The sequence below is a fragment of the Pan troglodytes genome, chromosome 4 (assembly GCF_028858775.2).
Source record: "Pan troglodytes isolate AG18354 chromosome 4, NHGRI_mPanTro3-v2.0_pri, whole genome shotgun sequence".
Classification (NCBI taxonomy): Eukaryota; Metazoa; Chordata; class Mammalia; order Primates; family Hominidae; genus Pan; species Pan troglodytes.
The window spans coordinates 108,387,850-108,409,032 of record NC_072402.2 but is presented as its reverse complement, the minus strand read 5'-3'; the positions used below and the strand labels follow the sequence as shown (position 1 = coordinate 108,409,032).

The following is a 21,183-nucleotide window of genomic DNA, read 5'->3' as shown; positions in this document are numbered from 1 at the left end:
AATAAAACCCCATTCTTATGGCCATACTGTTTCACTTTGGGAAGAAAGAAGGTTGTTAACTGATAGGCATATGCTTTTCTTCATTTATTAGGACATCTTCACTGCTTCCATCCACGAAAACTTCAGAATCCAATGATCCAGGCCAGCCCAGTGCAATCAACAGTGAGCCAAATCAAAAAGCAGCCCACCTTCTACCTGATAATCCACACACAGGTTGGGATCTGCTGGGTTCTACTAGGTGAATTGAATTGCTCCATGCCAGTGGAAAAATTTTTTACATCAGTTTTTCCTAGTAGATGTTTAAAAAATTACAAAGAATTTTCCAATCGACCTTACGTGACCTTCTAAAGCATTTATTCTATTTAACTCTACCTGTTTTTTTTAAATTATACTTTAAGTTTTAGGGTACATGTGCACAACATGCAGGTTTGTTACATATGTATACATGTGCCATGTTGGTGTGCTGCACCCATTAACTTGTCATTTAACATTAGGTTTATCTCCTAATACTATCCCTCCCCCCTCCCCCCACCCCACAACAGGCTGTGGTGTGTGATGTTCCCCTTCCTGTGTCCATGTGTTCTCATTGTTCAGTTCCCACCTATGAGTAAGAACATGTGGTGTTTGGTTTTTTGTCCTTGCAATAGTTTGCTGAGAATGATGGTTTCCAGCTTCACCCATGTCCCTACAAAGGACATGAACTCATCATTTTTTATGGCTGCATAGTATTCCATGGTGTATATGTGCCACATTTGCTTAATCCAGTCTATCGTTGTTGGACATTTGGGTTGGTTCCAAGTCTTTGCTATTTTGAATAGTGCCACAATAAACATGCGTGTGCATGTCTCTTTATAGCAGCATGATTTACAATCCTTTGGGTATATACCCAGTAATGGGATGGCTGGGTCAAATGGTATTTCTAGTTCTAGATACCTGGAAAACGAATCTTAAAATAATGCACAATGCAATGTGGTCCTATTGTACATGCAATAATAATAATAATAACAATAAAAATAACAGTACTAAATTCTTTTGTTGATAGCTCCAAGCTTTGGGATCTACTGGGAATTTGATGAATAATATCTTTAGAAAAGAACTAATATTTTTTTCTGAAAGTTGATGACATTTTCAGATTCTCTATGTTTATTTTTGGGGGAGAGAGGATTATTTTGAACCTTTTTGTTTATTTGTTTATTTACTTTATTGGGGATTTAATTCCAACATCTCTATGCTAAATATTTATGGAGGCATTACTTTTTTTTTCTTTTTGGAAATTTGAAGTTGTTTGGCTATTTTTTCCCATTACTCTTAGTCAAAAGCAGTCCTAAGTAATAAAATATATTAGAGGGCACAAATTGTCTCTCTTGTATATCACAACTCTACTCAAATAATGGTTTACAAACTTGTTAAACACTTTTACCATTACTGCTAAAATAAGCCAGAAATTTAGAGTAAGCATTTAGAAACTTGTATTTTTGATGTTTTATTCCATCCCACTGGAGAAGTTTCTTTAACAGGGCATTGTGGAACTTGCATGTTGAGAAGAAAGTGCAAATATCTACCACTATTAGCAGCAGATGTGAGGAATCTTTGGACAATAAGTTCAGTGATTAAAAGATAATGTTTAAAATAGTCTCTAACTTCTTGAAACTCAAAAAATATGACTAATTATAGCCAACTCTGTGAAATATCTCAAGAAATAGCCAAAAGCTTCAGGTCAATTTGCCTAACATAATGTACATGAAAACCAGTTTTAGCCTTCAATTTCCCTTCAATTACTTTTTTTCTTTCTGGATGGCCTGTATTTTTTTCTTTTCCATCCATTTGGCATTAAATGCTTTAAACTAATTTATCTAAGAGTATTTCTAACTCAATTTTATATTTCTAGATATTTCTGATATATGCAATATTTTGTGAATAGTGGGCTTTTAAAAATTATATTTTAAGTTTTGGGATACATGTGCAGATCATGCAAGTTTGTTACATAGGTATGTATATGCCATGGTGGTTTGCTGCACCCATCAACCCATCATCTACATTAAGTATTTCTCTTAATGCTATCCCTCCTCTGGCCCCCAACCCACTGACTGACCCTGGTGTGTGATGTTCCCCTCCCTGTATCTATGTGTTCTCAGTGTTCAACTCCCACTTATGAGTGAGAATATGCAATGTTTGGTTCTGTTCCTGTGTTAGTTTGCTGAGAATGATGGTTTCCAGCTTCATCCATGTCCCTGCAAAGGACATGAACTCATCCTTTTTATGTCTGCATAGTATTCCATGGTGTATATGTGTCACATTTTCTTTATCCAATCTATCATTGATGGGCATTTGGGTTGGTTCCAAGTCTGTGCTATTGTGAATAGTGCTGCAATAAACATACGTGTGCATGTGTCTTTATAGTAGAATGATTTATAATCCTTTGGTTATATACCCAGTAATGGGATTGCTGGGTCAAATGGTATTTCTGGTTCTAGATCCTTGAGGAATCGCCACACTGTCTTCCACAATGGTTGACCTAATTTACACTCCCACCAACGGGTAAAAGCATTTCTATTTCTCCACATCCTCTCCAGCATCTGTTGTTTCCAGACTTTTTAATGATCGCCATTCTAACTGGTGTGAGATTGTATCTCATTGTGGCTTTGGTTTGCATTTCTCTAATGACCAGTGATGATGAGCTTTTTATCATATGTTTGTTGGCCTCATATATGTCTTCTTTTGAGGAGTGTCTGTTCATAGCTTTTGGTGTTTTAGTCATGAAGTCTTTCATGGGTTTGCTTTTATAGCCTCATGAGTTTCTTTTGGTTTTCTTTTGAAGATGTTTTCTTTTCCTAGTTTAGCTAAACATCTTACCTTCATATTTTTTTATAATTCACAATAAGCACTTGTCAAATTTGCAACATTTACTACTAGATATACCAAATTATCTCCTTTGCACATTCCTACTTATTGAGTATTGTTCTTTTAGGCTGCATGTGCTTAGCTATACCTTATGATGCATTTTTATTGGTAATATGAATTTGTTATTTTCCTGAGTGCATTTTAAGGTAGAAATGCCCAGTGATGTTGTTAGCTGTTAAAGAAAAATAAATGCCTGAAAATATTAATCCTGCTTGGGAATAACATTTGTTTTACATTAAAGTTAGACCCAGTCTGGATGGCACTCCTGTATGCAGCTCAGCACAGCTGCTGACTTAAAAAAAATCCCATTTGCTTTACATTCTGATGCATGTGGATTATTAGAAGCATTGAATCTATAAATTACATTGGACAATATGGCCATTTTCATGATATTGATTCTTCCTATCCATGAGCATGGAATGTTCTTCCATTTGTTTGTGTCCTCTTTTATTTTGTTGAGCAGTGGTTTGTAGTTCTCATTGAAGAGGTCCTTCACATCCCTTGTAAGTTGGATTTCTAGGTATTTTATTCTCCTTCAAGCAATTGTGAATGGGAGTTCACTCATGATTTGGCTCTCTGTTTGTCTGTTATTGGTGTATAAGAATGCTTGTGATTTGTGCACATTGATTTTGTATCCTGAGACTTTGCTGAAGTTGCTTATCAGCTTAAGGAGATTTTGGGCTGAGACAATGGGGTTTTCTAAATATACAATCATGTCATCTGCAAACAGGGACAATTTGACTTCCTCTTTTCCTAATTGAATACCCTTTATTTCTTTCTCCTGCCTAATTGCCCTGGCCAGAACTTCCAACACTATATTGGATAAGAGTGGTGAGAGAGGGCGTCCCTGTCTTGTGCCAGTTTTCAAAGGGAATGCTTCCAGTTTTTGCCCATTCAGTATGATATTGGCTGTGGGTTTGTCATAGACAGCTCTTATTATTTTGAGATATGTCCCATCAATACCTAATTTATTGAGAGTTTTTAGCATGAACGGTTGTTGAATTTTGTCAAAGGCCTTTTCTACATCTATTGAGATAATCATGTGGTTTTTGTCTTTGGTTCTGTTTATATGCTGGGTTATGTTTATTGATTTGCGTATATTGAACCAGCCTTGCATCCCAGGGATGAAGCCCACTTGATCATGGTGGATAAACTTTTTGATGTGCTGCTGGATTCGGTTTGCCAGTACTTTATTGAGGATTTTTGCATTGATGTTCATCAGGGATCTTGGTCTCAAATTCTCTTTTTTTGTTGTGTCTCTGCCAGGCTTTGGTATCAGAATGATGCTGGCCTCATAAAATGAGTTAGGGAGGATTCCCTCTTTTTCTATTGATTGGAATAGTTTCAGAAGGAATGGTACTAGTTCCTCCTTGTACCTCTGGTAGAATTCGGCTGTGAATCCATCTGGTCCTGGACTTTTTTTTGGTTGGTGAGCTATTAATTATTGCCTCAATTTCAGAGCCTGTTATTGGTCTATTCAGGGATTCAGCTTCTTCCTGGTTTAGTCTTGGGAGGGTGTATGTGTCCAGGAATTTATCTATTTCTTCTAGATTTTCTAGTTTATTTGCATAGAGGTGTTTATAGTATTCTCTGATGGTAGTTTGTATTTCTGTGGGATCGGTGGTGATATCCCCTTTATCATTTTTTATTGCGTCTATTTGATTCTTCTCTCTTTTCTTCTTTATTCGTCTTGCTAGTGGTCTATCAATTTTGTTGATCTTTTCTAAAAACCAGCTCCTGGATTCATTGATTTTTTGAAGGGTTTTTTGTGTCTCTATTTCCTTCAGTTCTGCTCTGATTTTAGTTATTTCTTGCCTTCTGCTAGCTTTTGAATGTGTTTGCTCTTGCTTCTCTAGTTCTTTTAATTGTGATGTTAGGGTTTCAATTGTAGATCTTTCCTGCTTTCTCTTGTGGGCATTTAGTGCTATAAATTTCCCTCTACACACTGCTTTAAATGTGTCCCAGAGATTCTGGTATGTTGTGTCTTTGTTCTCATTGGTTTTAAAGAACATCTTTATTTCTGCCTTCATTTCGTTATGTACCCAGTAATCATTAAGGAGCAGGTTGTTCAGTTTCCAGGCAGTTGAGCGGTTCTGAGTGAGTTTCTTAATCCTGAGTTCTAGTTTGATTGCACTGTGGTCTGCGAGACAGTTTGTTATAATTTCTCTTCTTTTACACTTGCTGAGAAGTGCTTTACTTCCAACTATGTGGTCAATTTTGGAATAAGTGCGATGTGGTGCTGAGAAGAATGTATATTCTGTTGATTTGGGGTGGAGAGTTCTGTAGATGTCTATTAGGTCTGCTTGGTGCAGAGCTGAGTTCAATTCCTGGAGAGCTTGCTATACATCAATAGCAATAGACAATGATATTTTGTGTCTGTGATCCATATTTTGCTGGATATTTTCCCATTGCCACTCAGATCTGCTTTCCATTCTTCTTCACTTTGCCCCTGTACTTTCTGGCTTCTAGTTTGGTTTGGCAAATGAGTAGCACAGGCGGATGACTGGAATGGAGCACGCAAGGAGAGTGAGATTGGAGTTTCTATCCTCCAGGCTCCCTCTTAGAGGGCAACCTCAGATTAGCTGCATTTCTCACTTAAAGGCCAAAGCTTTTTATTAAGCACAACTCCTTAATAGCTGTTCTGTCTTGGTCTATCTTCCTTTTTAGCCCTAAGAGTGATAACAGTTTATTTTGTTCTTTCTAGTCTCTGAGAATACAACCATCTTGTTTTATAGCTCTGCCCATGTATTTGGGAAGAATTCTTTCATTCAGGTACCATATTTGAGTGTGCCCTGCATTTCCTGCAAAACTTTGACTAATCTAATGATCAATTTTTAAATTTAGCTATTTAAAAAATGAAAGACAAAATAATGCAGTGTAGATATGGCTACCCATTTCATTACTTCATTTTGCTGACTAAAACTCCACTAAACACAAATAGGATGTCTTAGTTTTGGTCATACACTCATAGAATATACTCAGATATGAATCAAAAGGAAAAAAATTCTGGGCGTAAAAACAAGCAGAGAAAGCACTATCTAAATGATGAAAAGACAGGAGACATGAAAAGGAATTTACAAGAAACTTTAAAGAACAGACACCAGTGATATGATCACAAGTGATTACATAAAGTTTCCTATATACTAGGCTCATTCTAAGCAATTTACGTATATTGAACTATTTATTTCTCACAGGAACTCTATGAGGAAATACCATTCTCATTTTACAGGTGAGGAAGCTGAGGCACAGAGCACTTAGTCTGGTTGTATGGGCTGTCCTCTTAGCTACCATGCCATGCTGCTCTTTCAATGGTTTTGCTGATAAAACTGCTAAAGCATAATAAAGACTGGATATATATACTTATAATAGTAACTTTTTGTACTTATTTCCATATCCTTATAGTTTACTTATTTATTTAAATTCTTCCTTAATATAGAATTATTCTTAAGCCTAACTTTAGTTCTTGCTATTCTTTTCCAAAAATAATGAATTTGCATAACATGTTGTTTGATACTACGAGTGCATTTGTATGCTAACATACATTTAATATTCCTTTTAGAATTTATGATTTATGAATATGCCTGTTAACAAATCACCTATGATTAATACATGTGGAGGCATATCTTCCCCTTATCATGAAGAGCTCTGGAAATTAAATTTTCAACATTTAAGTGGAGAAAGGGGTCATAAATCAAGGTAAGCTAGAAAATAATTATAGGACCCATATGTATTGTAGAGAATTTAGAAAATACAGAAAACTGAAAAAAAAAATTCACTCATAGTTCTCTAACCAAAGATTAAAATTTTAAAGTTTACTATTTGTTTAATAGCCTTGTTTATTGTAATTATGTGCTTTCTAAAATTTTGAATTCTACATGTTTTGTTTGAAATAATTACCTATACTCATATGTTTTCTTAATTTGTCATAATAATGCATAGATTGCATGAGAAAATATTTGATAACTCCTGTATCATGAAGCATTTTATTTAGTTCTAAGACCTTTGCTATTTCAAATTTAGCCAAAATAGAATGTTTTTCTATTTTGAAATATTTCAGATTATTTCCTTGGGATAAAGTTTCTACAATGAGTGCAAGAGCAATTGAAAAGAACTTTCACAAAGACTTTACAGTCACAAATATTATACTTTTTCTAGTTGTTTTCTGTGCTATCCTTGTGCCAATACCATAGTGATCCATATTGTAAAAAAAAGTAGCAGGAAAAGTTGTTATCCACCTAGAATCCTACAGAGAAGAAAATAAAATTCAAAATATATCATTAAAAAACTGAATGGTTTTGCTATTATTCATATAAACATAATATGCTGAAGAAATAAATAAACCTAGTCAGCGCATCTAAATGGTCAAGGATGCTACAAATAAAAAGCAACAGGACCTAAATATACAAACCATGACTAGATAATCCTGTTACTAATAGGATATAGGTAAACAGAGGAAAAATAATTTGTATAAAAATGTTCAGAGTAGTTTTAATTGCATTTAAAAATTGAAAATAGCAAATGCTTTATAATAGAATGACCAAGTCAATTAAATGTATCTGAATAGTAGAATACAATATAAATGTTTAAAAGAAAAAAATTGAAACAAATTATGTATACAATGATTAAACTGATGATATCAAATGTGTATTGTGGATATGACAATTCATCAAGAATGGAGTATAGTCTTTTTCAGCCTACCAGATAGTAATAGATACTATGCTAAAAAGGAGCAGGTCAGATTATGCATTTAAACAAATTTCAAAAGCCCTGTATTTAACAAAATGCAATTGTTTTCTTTGCTCCAAAAGTTCTCAGCTTTTTTATTTGTTAATTAATTAATTTATTTTTAGAGACAGGGTCATCCAGGCTGGAGTGCAGTGGTGTGATTATAGCTTATTATAACCTTGCTATAACCTATAGCTTACTATAATCCTGGGCTCAAATGATCCTTATGTCTCAGCCTCCTGAGCAGCTGGCACCACGGGCACATGCCAGTATGCCTGGCTAATTTTAAATTTTGTGTGTGTGTGTGTGGAGATGGGGTCATGCTTTGTTGCCCAGGCTGGTCTTGAACTCCTGGCCTCAAGTGATCGGCACTCCTTTTCGTCCCAAAAAGTTGGAATTACAGGAATGAGCCACTGTGCCTGGCTCAGTTTTAAAATATGCTCATGTGTAGTATAAGTCTGCATTAGGGGGGACTGATACAGGTTGGCTCTATGTCCCCATTCAAATATCATCTTGAATTATAATCCCCATGTGTCAAATGAGGGACCTGGTGGGAGGTGATTGAATCACCGGGATGGATTTCCCCTTGCTGTTCTCATGATAGTGAGTGAGTCCTCATGCAATCTGGTTGTTTGATAGGTGTCTGGTGCTTCCCCCTTCTCACTCTCTCCTGCCACCATGTTAAGAGGTGCCTTGCTTCCCCTTCCCCTTCTGCCATGATTGTAAATTTTCTGAGGCTTCCCCAGCCATGTGGAAATGTGAGTCAATTAAACCTCTTTTGTTTGTAAATTACCCAGTCTCAAGTCGTATCTTTATAGCAGTGTGAGAACGGACTAATACAGAGACAGAGCTGGCCTGCCACCACTACCTATACAGCCCGCTTCATCAGAATGAACTCATGGAACACATTTTAAGTAATATTAATTTCTGTTCAATGTCCATAATTTTTATTAAGAAAAATAACTTGCTAGATCAAAATGTGTTGTTACTAGATCAAAATTTCTTGATAATTTAAAAATTGTGTGTGATTTTTAAATTTTAAGAAATTGCTGAAAACTTAGAAAAGTATAATGGTATACATACAATAGAATTTAAGATGTTGGCATATTGTTATGGGCTGAATGTGAGTGTCCCTGCAAAATTCGTTTGTTGAAGTCCCAACCTCAATGTGTATTATGGCCACTACAATTCACAAAGAATAGAGTGTAATCTCATAGCAAACCAGATAGTAACATATATTATGCTAAAAAGGAGGGGGTTAGGTTCTTCGTTTAAACAAATTTGAAAAGCCCTGGAGTTAACAAAGTGAAATTGTAACCCAGTGTGATGGTATTAGGAAGTGTGGCCTTTGGGAGGTAATTGGGCATAGATGAGGTCACGTTGGTGGAGCTCTCATGATGGGATTAGTGTCCTTACAAGAAGTGGAAGAGCTACCAGCACTTAGTCTCTCCTCTGTGTGGGGATGCAGCAAGAAGGCAGCTGTCTGCAAGCCAAGAGCACAGCCCTCACCAAAACCAGCCCATGCTGGCACCCTATCTTGGATTTCCCAGCTTCTGGAACTAGGAGAAATAAAATGTTTAAGTCACCCAGTTTACACTGTTTTGTTATAGAAGCCTCAGTAGCCTGTGACACATATTGTTATGTTTGTTTCCAATACTTTTCTTGAATAAAGAATACTTCAAGAGATACAGTTTCAGCTGTTTAACCATATGTGCTTTCAACTATAGTAATTGTGGCAGATATCATTCCAGTTCATTTTTCTACTTTAATATACATGAATATGAAATTGTATTTTTCACATTTGTTAATGTAATTCTACCCAATACATTTATCTGTGACTTGTTTTTTTAAAAAATCAATGCTACATTTTAACTTTAATCCATATTGGTAATTATGTATATTCTTCATTTTAATGGCTGAAAAATTCTAATATAATGAATTTTCCTTATTTATTATTTTCCAAATTTTTGACAATAAAATCAATGCCATAGTGAAATTGCATATTTCTCCTTGTGTATCTGTGCAGGTGTGTCCTTTTTTTATATTTTTATTTTTACAGACAGGGTCTTACTCTATCTCCCAGGCTGGAGTGCAGTGGCACAATCGTAGCTCACTGCAGCCTGGAATTCCTGGGCTCAAGAGAGCCTCCTGCTTCAGCCTCTGGAGTAGCTAGAATCACAGGCACATGTCACCATACACGGATAAATAAAAAATTTTTTTTGTAGAGATGGAATTTGCTTTGTTGCTGAGGCTGGTTTCAAACTCTCGACCTCAAATGGTCTTCTCACCTGACCCTCCAAAAATTCTGGGGTTATAGACGTGAGCCATTGTGCCCAGCTAAGTATAATTTATGATTTATTATTTTTAAAAATTTGCTTGATGCTTTCTATGGGTCTCCAAAAGTATCTGAATATTATATATATATATACACACACACACACACACACACACATACACACACACACACACATTTCCTTCCCCAGTCTATAAGAGTATGAGAGTATCACTTCCTCTTATCTTCACCAACACCTAACAGATCAATTTGGGGAGACTTAACATCTTTATCATAATCATCATAATCATATGATAATTTAGAAACATGGTATATCGCTCCATTTATTTAGTTATTTATAAAATTTTCTTAATACAGTTTTAGTGTTTTTTTTCATATGGGTATTGTCTTAGATTTATTAATTTTTGCCAATATAATAGATCAAAAGTGACACTTACAATGAATTTTTTAAGATTCCCTAATAACTATGCTACTAAATATCTTTTTATGTTTGTTGCTGTTAGAATTACTTCCATGTGTTTTCTTATTCTTATTAATATGTTGGTATTATTAAATATTTATTATAAATTCTCCCAAGGTATGCCTTATCCTTTAACTTTGTTTTTGTTGTGCCTTTAATTATATGGAAGTCTTAAAAATTGTTATAGTTACTATGTCTTTAAGATTCATTAATGTTGAGTGTAGCTATATCATTCTTGTTGTTTTTCATTTCACTGTTGCATTTTATTAACATACTGCAAATTATCCATTAATTCTGTTAATTTTGGACATTTCAATTATTTTCAATTTATGGTTATTATGAAAACGTTTCATACATTGCTGTATGGGCATCATGGCATACATCTTAATGTACAAACTTATGAGTGGAATTGCCGGGTCAGAGGATATGTATATAAAATTTAGTGACTAGAACTTATTAATTTTTATAAAGTCAGATATATCAATCTTTTATGATTAGCCTTTTTTTTGTATTTTGGTTAAAAAAATCTTTCCCAACCACAAGATCATGTAGATAGTCTTGTATATTATTTTCTAAAAACCTTATTGTTTTATCTTTCGTGTCTATAATCTATGTGGAAATTTTTGTAAATAATATTAAGCACAAGTCTGATTTTCTTTTTAAAATGTGCATACTCAATTCATCAATACGACATATGGAAAAAATCCTTTCTCTACTATTTCTGTAGTACAATTATTGTATAACTCATGCATTCACATGTAATTGATATGCTTATCTGCTCTATATTCTGCTTCACTGGCCCATTTGTCTAATTCCACACCAACGCCACACTGCCTTAATTACTATGGTTTGGTAATAGCATGTAATAGTCAAGATGATAGATTTTTCCAAACTTGTTTTTCTCAGTGGTATCTTGCATATTAATTTTGAAACCAGCTTGTCATAATTTATGTTTTTGAATAATTAAATGGAGTTTTTAATTGGATTTTTCAGAATCTATAGATCAATTTGGAGAGACAACATCTTTATCATAACCATATTCTAATTTATAAACGTGGTATATCTCTTCATTTATTTAGTTATTTATGAAATTTTCTCAATACAGTTTTACTGCTTTTTTCATATAGGTATTGTCCAGCATTCTCATAGCAGTATTGTTCACAGAGGCATTGTTAGATTTATTTCTATGTATTATTTTTCATGCCATTTATAAATTATATGCATATATAGATTTCTAAACTTTGTATTTTCTAACTTTTACCAGAAAAGAGAAGTTAATTTTTATATATTGATTTTACATACACAAATATTGCTAAATTTTCTTATTAATTCTGAATATCTTTGTCTCAATATTGACTTAAAAGGAATATTCTAAACATTTGACTGACAAGGGACTATTAACCAGAATATATAAAGAACTCAAACACCCTAATAACAAAATCCCAAATTATCTAATTGAAATATGGGCAAAAGATCTAAATAGACATTTCTCAAAAAAAGACATACAAATGGCCAACAGATATATGAAAAAATTCTCAACATCACTAATCATCAGATAAATGTAAATTAAACCCACAATGATACATTATCTCACCCCAACTAAACTGGCGTTTATTAGAAAGACAGTAATGGATGCTGGTGAGGATGTGGAGAAAGAGGAATGCTCCTACACTGTTGGTGGGAATGTAAATTAGCATAGCCATTATGGAAAACAGTATGGAGTTTCCTCAGAAAGCCAAAAATAGAATTGTCATATCATCCCATAATCCCACTGCTGGATATGTGCCCAAAAGAAGGGAAATGGGCAGATTAAAGAGCTATCTGGGCTAGGCATGGTGGTGTGCTGGGCACCTGTTATCCCAGCATTTTGGGAGGCCCAGTTGAGTGGATTGCTTGAGCCCAGGAGTTTGAGACCAGCCTGGGTAACATGGCAAAACCCGCCTCTACAAAAATTACAAAAATCAGCCAGGCATGGTGGTGTACACCTGTAGTCCCAGCTACCCAGGAAGGTGAGGTGGGGGGATTACTTGAGACCTGGAGGTAGAGATTGCCGTGAGCAAAGATTGCACCACTGCACTTCAGCCTGGGCCACAGAGCGAGACCCTACCTCAAGAGAAGAAACAATAAAAGAGATACCTGTCCTCTCATGTTAATTGTAACATTATTCACAATAGCCAAGATATGGAATCAATCTAAGTGTCCATGCATGATAAATGAATAAAGAAAATGTGATATATATACACAATGGAATATTACTAAACCATAAAAGAATCAAATCCTGTCACTTGTAACAACATTGGTGGAACTGGAAGACATTATGTTAAGTAAAATAATTCAGGCACAGAAAGACAAATACCGCTATTGTCACTCACATGTGTGTGCTAAAATAAATTGATCTCATAAAGGTAGAGAGTAGAATGATGGTTACCAGAAGCTGGGAAGGGTGAAGAGGTGGGGAAGAAGAGAGGTTGGTTAATGGGGACGACATACAGGTAAACAGAAGGAATAAGATCTAGTGTTTAAGAGCATAATAGGGTGACTAAACTTAACAACAATTTATTGTATATTTCAAAATTACTAAAAGAGTGGTGTTGCAATGTTCCTAACACAAATAAATGATAAATGCTTGAGGTGATTGATGGATATTATAATTACCCTGATTTGATCATTAAATATTATATGTTTGTATCAAAATATCACATGTATCCCATAAATATGTACAACTATCTATGTATCCACAATCATGAAAAATAAAAAATAATAAAGCAAAAGGTAAATCTAAGCATGCTTGTTTTTTAAAAAGTATAATATCTTTTGTCAAACTATCTGGTATTCTACCTTACGTGTTTTATAATTTATCTCCACTAAACTTTATTACCATTTTAAGTAATCAGTGTTTCTTTTTATTTTATTTCCTGTTTGCCATTTTCATTGCTTTTTTACTCTTCTTTCTTCTTAGGCCTCCTTTCTGGACTTGTTTATCATTTGCCTGCTGTAAGATTTTTTGAATTTTCCTTACTGAGATTTTTGTTGTTGACAAAAATACCAGGTTTTGTTTGTCTGAATATATTTTTTATTCTTATTCTAGAAAAATGTTTAAAACTGAACATAAATTATCTTTGAGCAATTATTACTTTTATTCTTTTTTCCTCTAGAATATTGTTGGTATCATTTCACTGTCTTACAGTTTTCATTATTGCTGTTGAGAAGTTAGCTGAAATTGTAATGTCATTTATTTAAGATTATTTTGGCTTCCTTCTCCCAAACCTGGTAATTTTAAGTTTCTTATTGTCTTCTGTTTTCTTCAGTTTTACTATGATGTGTCAGAATATAATTTTAAAAATTATCTTACTTAGATTTGATGGAACTTTTTGAATCTATGGATGTATCTTTCTTTCATCATTCCTGAAAAATTATTGGGTATTATTTATACATATATTGCATTGACAACCCCTTTTTTTCTTTTCTCTCCTTCTGAGACTATTGAATAAATGTGTATGAGATCATCTCATTAAATCTGTTATGTCTTTTACTCTTTATTCTCCATTTTCCAAATTTTTGTCACTTTCTACTGTATTTTGAACAATTTATTCTGATCTGTGATTTGTCTTTGATGTGACTAATTTTCCCATTCTCAAATGTATCCATTGAATTAAAAAATTATATCTTACATTCTATTAATTTATTTAGTTTTCTTCAAATCTGTTATGTAGACTTAACGTTTCTGGTTCTCTGCAGATCTTTTTAAGCATGTGGCGGGATGAGCATGATAATTTTATAATATGTGTCTGATTATTTCAGTGACTGGAGTCTTAGTAGGTTTGTTGTTTCTGCTTGTTCTCATTTCTGCCATATTTTCCCTTGTATCTTGTCATTACTCATTTTCCTTTGGATGGAAAATATTTCTGCATGTTTTTTGAGAACTAGGAGAAATGCATCCTCCTCCAGAGAATCTTTGCATTAGCTTCTCTGCCAGGAACCTGTAAGTGTACCAGCCTGGGACAACTGAAACTAAATTCACTGCCTGAGTTTTCTTGGCCAACAATCTATGTTTGTCTAGGGTGTAAATCTGGGTTGGGACCAATCTTCTCAGTAATAGTTCTTTTTTCTTTTCCATTCTCATTCTTTTTCTGCTGGACACCAAGGTAGCCTTCTATGTGGCTTCCTGAGGTTAGGAAGAGGGGATCTTGCAAGACACTACATACTTTATACAGATAATCCTAAAGGAAACTACACTACAATTATTATGATTATTAATTTATCCACTGACACCTACTTTGGTCACTCAGACTTGACTCCTTTCCTAACACCTGCATCTCTACTTGAACTAGCTGATTTACAGAGTTCTCTGGCAAAAGACGCATATTATGGGAAGAAAATAAGCATGTTGAGGGTTCTATTCCATTTCCTTTTTTGAGGTATTGTTGCCCTTACATTTCAGGTGAGCTCTTCCCCAAGAAGGGATGTCCTTGCTTTCATCAAACCTTTCTTTGTGGCTTCAGTGGAAGATTAACCCATTGTCAAAAAGAAATTTATATGCATGGTTTTAAGATGAATCTGTCAGACTAATTTACTTTTCTTTTCATTGGCTAATGATGAAGATAAACTTTGAAGGTCTTTTCTTAAGCCAAAGAATGCAGGCAATTTGTCCATCTTTGGTAGTTAAATACATCAATTTGGTTATTGTTGCCTGTGCCTCCCAATTAACCCTCTTTGGGATTAATAATTACATTTCACAAGAGATGACATTACAGTTTAGAAGCTTAGTTGTTTCTAAGTGGGCTTCTTACAGACAACCTTGAAAAGATCATGACTGTTACCAAATGCAGTATAGAATGTTTCTAAGTATAACAGCAATCATTTAGAAAAGGAAGTAGGTTTTTATTCTTGAAAATATTTTCAGCCTTCAATTTTCTTCTAAATGGCTCTCTGCTCAAAATTCAGTGGGTGTCAACAGTCCCCTCTCCCCTAATCTGTTTAGGGTTCTCTTTATTCATAACTACCAAGGAGGGCTTGCATTTTCAAAGCTTAAGACGGTATTCCATTTGCTAAGATTGAAACAGAAACGTAAAATCTAAAGAAACACAAAGGCAATAAAAGAACATATAAAACCATAGATATTTTTAGAAATGAAATGAGGACTGTATTTCTGGTTTCATATCATAAAGCCTTTGGATATCTATAATGTGATGATGCTGTAATCAATCACACGGGTGTCAGGATGACAGAGGATATTTCCAGTGTCTGACTTCAAAAGCCCAGACCCCAAATCAGTGAGTCAGAAATGACAAATTCAAGGGAGGTATTCATAGAATGAATTTCTGCAGGTGTTCATATCACCTGCTCTTTATTTATTCCCTTCAGATTATTAAATCTGTCCCTGAATTCCTCAAACATTCAAAGGTAATATACACACCAAAAGGAGCAGACCTTTCTTTCATTCTACTGGTACTTCTGATACTTAGGAGAAGCCATATTAATTGTTATTTGAAATTTCTATCTCAATTTCATTTTTTTCTTTTCATAGTACCAAACTTATCAAAAGAGTAGTCAATATTTAATATTTTTGTTTCTCTATATATTGATTAGCACCCTAAAATCTGGGTTCTGTTTTTCTCTAATGAAACTGCTGTTTTAAAGATCTCCACCACTTTAAACATGTATTATTTCTTTGTGGTGACAACATTCAAAATCTCTTCTTCTGGCTATCTTGAAATATTCAATACATTGTTATTTACTATAGTCACCCTACTGTGTAATAGAACACAAAAACAAATTCTTCTTAACTGTAACTTTGTACCCATTGACCAACCTCTCCCAGTTCCCCCCAACCTCAACCCTCCCCAGCCTCTGGTAACAACAATTCTACCCTCTAATTCTATGAAATAAGCTTTTTAAGATTCCACATATGAGTGAGATCATGTGGTGTTTATCCTTCTGTGCTTTAACATAGTGTTATCCAGGTTCATTCATGTTACTGCAAATGACAGGATTTCATTCTGTTTTATGGCTTTATAGTATTCTACTACACACACACACACAGACACACACACACACACACTCAGATAGATATCCATTCATCATTAGATGCACATATAGGTTGATTCTGTATCTTGGCTACTGTGAATAGTGCTACAATAAACATGGATGTGCAGATGTCTCTTTCACATACTGATTATATTTTCTTTGGATATATATCCAGTAATGGGATTGCTGGATTATATGGCAGTTCTATTTTTAGTTTTTTGAGGAACCTCCATAGTGTTATTGATTATACTAACTTACATTCCTACCAACAATGTATGAGTTTTCTTTTCTTCTATTTGTTACTTTTGATAATAGCCATTCTAGCTGGGATGAGGTGGCTTTCAATGTCGTGACCACAAAGAAATGATAAATATTGAAAGTGATGGATATGGCAATTACCCCAATTTTATCATTAAGCTATGAACACATGCATTGAAACATCACATTTTATCCCATAAATATGTACAATTATTATGTTTTGGTTATAAATAAAAAATTGAATTAAAAATATCTCCACTGACTTTTAAAATATTAACTCTAATGATTTTCTTTCTTTTTTTTCTTTTTTTTTTTTTAGAGACAGAGTCTTGCTCTGTTGCCCAGTCTGGAGTGCAGCGGTGCAATGTTGGCTCACTGCAAGCTCCGCCTCCTGGGTTCATGCCATTCTCCTGCCTCAGCCTCCTGAGTAGCTGGGACTACCAGTGCCCTGCCACCACGCCCAGCTAATTTTTGTATTTTTAGTAGAGACGTGGTTTCACTTGTTAGCCAGGATGGTCTCCATCTCCTGACCTCGTGATCCTCCCGCCTCAGCCTCCCAAAGTGCTGGGATTATAGGCGTGAGCCACTGCGCCTGGCCTGACTTTCTTTTTGTATTTAGTCTTGATATTTCTGTGGATGTACATTTTCTATCATTGTCTTTATCTTTAATGTATTCTGTGATATCTCAGTCTAGGATGCTTGTTTGTATGAAACAGGCACACGTTCAAACTAACTCAAACAAAAAAAAATAACATAAGGATATAAGGCTGTGTTGTGGAACTTGAGAGCAGAAGCTATAGCTAGGGCTTTTTCCGTCTTTCAGTACTCAACACACGTGGAGATAAAATGGCCAGCTTGGCAGATATAGTCTGCATGTACACTATGATAAACTTGAAAAGGATAAAAACTGTAGATTTACATCAGTAAATCATTTGGCAAACGTTGATTGGGGGCTACAATGGTGAACATGCAGCTTTCTGAAATTGAAGGTGCTTTGTTATTTGTTGTCTTGAAAAAGTTGTCAGCAACAGCCATAGGTTTTGGCTCTACATAACCTTTCAGTTCTAACCTCAGCCAATTAAAGTGTCGTTTTTCTTTTTTATTATACTTTAAGTTTTAGGGTACATGTGCACAATGTGCAGGTTAGTTGCATATGTATACATGTGCCGTGCTGGTGTGCTGCACCCACTAACTCCTCATTTAGCATTAGGTATATCTCCTAATGCTATCCCTCCCCCCTCCCCCCACCGCACAACAGTCCCCAGAATGTGATGTTCCCCTTCCTGTGTCCATGTGTTCTCATTGTTCAATTCCCATCTATGAGTGAGAACATGCAGTGTTTGGTTTTTTGTCCTTGCGATAGTTTACTGAGAATGATGATTTCCAATTTCATCCATGTCCCTACAGAGGACATGAACTCATCATTTTTTATGGCTGCGTAGTATTCCATGGTGTATATGTGCCACATTTTCTTAATCCAATCTATCATTGTTGGACATTTGGGTTGGTTCCAAGTCTTTGCTATTGTGAATAGTGCCGCAATAAACATACGTGTGCATGTGTCTTTATAACAGCATGATTTATAATCCTTTGGGTATATACCCAGTAATGGGATGGCTGGGTCAAATGGTATTTCTAGTTCTAGATCCCTGAGGAATCGCCACACTGACTTCCACAATGGTTGAACTAGTTTACAGTCCCACCAACAGTGTAAAAGTGTTCCTATTTCTCCACATCCTCTCCAGCACCTGTTGTTTCCTGACTTTTTAATGATCGCCATTCTAACTGGTGTGAGATGGTATCTCATTGTGGTTTTGATTTGCATTTCTCTGATAGCCAGTGATGATGAGCATTTTTTCATGTGTCTTTTGGCTGCATAAATGTCTTCTTTTGAGAAGTGTCTGTTCATATCCTTTGCCCACTTTTTGATGGGGTTGTTTGTTTTTTTTCTTGTAAATTTGTTTGAGTTCATTGTAGATTCTGGATAATAGCCCTTTGTCAGATGAGTAGGTTGCAAAAATTTTCTCCCATTTTGTAGGTTGCCTGTTCACTCTGATGGTAGTTTCTTTTGCTGTGCAGAAGCTCTTTAGTTTAATTAGATCCCATTTGTCAATTTTGTCTTTTGTTGCCATTGCTTTTGGTGTTTTAGACATGAAGTCCTTACCCATGCCTATGTCCTGAATCATAATGCCTAGGTTTTCTTCTAGGGATTTTATGGTTTTAGGTGAGTGAACTCCCATTCACAATTGCTTCAAAGAGAATAAAATATTTAGGAATCCAACTTACAAGGGACGTGAAGGGCCTCTTCAAGGAGAACTACAAACCACTGCCCAATGAAATGAAAGAGGACACAAACAAATGGAAGAACATTCCATGCTCATGGGTAGGAAGAATCAATATCATGAAAATGGCCATACTGCCCAAGGTAATTTATAGATTCAATGCCATCCCCATCAAGCTACCAGTGACTTTCTTCACAGAATTGGAAAAAACTACTTTGAAGTTCATATGGAACCAAAAAAGAGCCCGCATCACCAAGTCAATCCTAAGCCAAAAGAACAAAGCTGGAGGCATCACGCTACCTGACTTCAAACTATACTACAAGGCTACAGTAACCAAAACAGCATGGTACTGGTACCAAAACAGATATAGATCAATGGAACAGAACAGAGCCCTCAGAAATAACACCGCATATCTACAACTATCTGATCTTTGACAAACCTGAGAAAAACAAGCAATGGGGAAAGGATTCCCTATTTAATAAATGGTGCTGGGAAAACTGGCTAGCCATAAGTAGAAAGCTGAAACTGGATCCCTTCCTTACACCTTATATAAAAATTAATTCAAAATGGATTAAAGACTTAAAACGTTAGACCTAAAGTATCATTTTATTTAAAATCCTTAGAAAGAGACCTGAATTGGCCCAGCTGGCATCAGATGTGTACTGTGACAAAATCAGCAATGGCCAGGGGGCATGAAGTCATATGGACTAATACAGAACTTAGGCCCCAGTGCAGCAGGGACTGTTAATAACGAACACTTTTCAGAGAAGGAATTTGCACCCCGTATTATATATACATCTCAATTCCATTGTAGTACTTTCCTGAATCTCCTCTCATATTTACTGTTTCTTCTTTCCCTCTTGTTTCCTAACTCTGGGATTCATCAAACAAAAACTTTCCTTTGATTAATTATTTTTTTTCTTAGTATTCTTCCTCTTGAAATTTTAAGGCTTTGATCATCACTGATATGTCGGTGAATCTGAAATCTTTATTTCTAGATCTTATCCATTTCCTCATGCTTGACTTACAAGTCCTGTTGGATTATAAACCTTTCCACTTGAATGTCTCATAGGTAAATCATCCTCTCTATGCCCAGAATGGCACAGATCATCTGCTCAGATTCCTCCCGTCCAATTATCTTGATGTCATCTTTCTACTTCCAGTCATGTGGGCCAAAAACATTGAGTTTATCTGTATGCTTGGCATCATGATTTCTTTTCTCATATCCCATTATTCATCATGCCCTATTGATTTAGCTAGATCAATTTTAACTTGATTTAGCTTGACCTCCACCTAATCTCTAAATTCTGGGTGATCATGTGCCCAGGAAAAAGCAGAGAAAGAACTTTGAAAGGACAACTGCTATTCTGTCCTTTCGAGTTCCTGCCAAGCCTTCAAGGATCACATGCTATTTCCACAAAGAAGCTTTTTCTGAATCTCACCAAAAAGAGTAATGCTTATAACTAACGTTTTCCAGCACTGAATATATGCCAGGAACTAGGCTGTGTGGCTTGATTTGATGCTTTCCAAAATTCTGCAAGATTTTTTCACTGTTTCTACAGATGGAAGATTATAGCTCCTGCAGATTAAGTGATTCAGCAAAGATTATAGGACATGGAAGTGTTGGAATCATGATCTCTGCTTCTAAACTCCCACAGAATTTTATTTCTTTTTAAAGGAACATCTCCTTATGTTTCATCACTGTGAAGTGTCTCACTTCCCTCCCAGAATGGGAACTTCCTGAGGCCAGGCCTGATTTATCTTCTAGCACTCATGCTATCTAGCAAAATATTTTGTATGTAGGAGGCTTTCATTAAATAGTTATTGAACAAATGAATTGTCAGCTTAAAAAGTTCACAGATATTCACGTTATCACAGAATTAACAGATAATGTAAATACAGTCAGTTTGGATGGCGTGCCTATTTAACCAGGAGACTTCAGTATAAATATTTTATAAATAAAATTAGAATGATCTTTATTTACTGTGTGTTCCACAGGACTGCTCTTACATATTTAGACTAGATTATCTTCGTGAAATCCTTTGATATTTCAGAGAAATTGGAATGCGTGAAGCCTAAGTCTGTTTTTTGAAATGCCTGTATTTACTTTTTAAAAGTTTCCTTTTCCTTCTTCCCATGTGTTATATATGTCACTAAATAAGTTTTAATTTTTACAATAATGTCTATTGGGATGGGCAGGAATTGGTTAAAATAGCTATGTTTATCTCTCACTGAAT

The 21,183-nt window shown here is 35.1% G+C and overlaps 1 protein-coding gene across 12 annotated transcripts in view; it reads left to right on the top strand.

The window, feature by feature from the left end:
* Positions 1-21,183, top strand: part of TMEM232 (transmembrane protein 232) — a 326,702-nt gene that overhangs the window by 64,595 nt on the left and 240,924 nt on the right. For 5 of the 12 annotated variants that reach the window (XM_054684518.2, XM_054684510.2, XM_024356683.3 and 2 more), the window contains one exon: positions 6,461-6,597. In XM_054684518.2, coding sequence (XP_054540493.1) covers positions 6,473-6,597 — 125 coding nt within the window. In that variant the 5' untranslated portion in view covers positions 6,461-6,472. Of the gene's footprint in view, positions 1-91; positions 239-6,095; positions 6,131-6,460; positions 6,598-21,183 lie in introns of all 12 variants that reach the window. The other 7 variants (XM_054684513.2, XM_054684511.2, XM_054684515.2 and 4 more) reach the window with 3 other exon arrangements.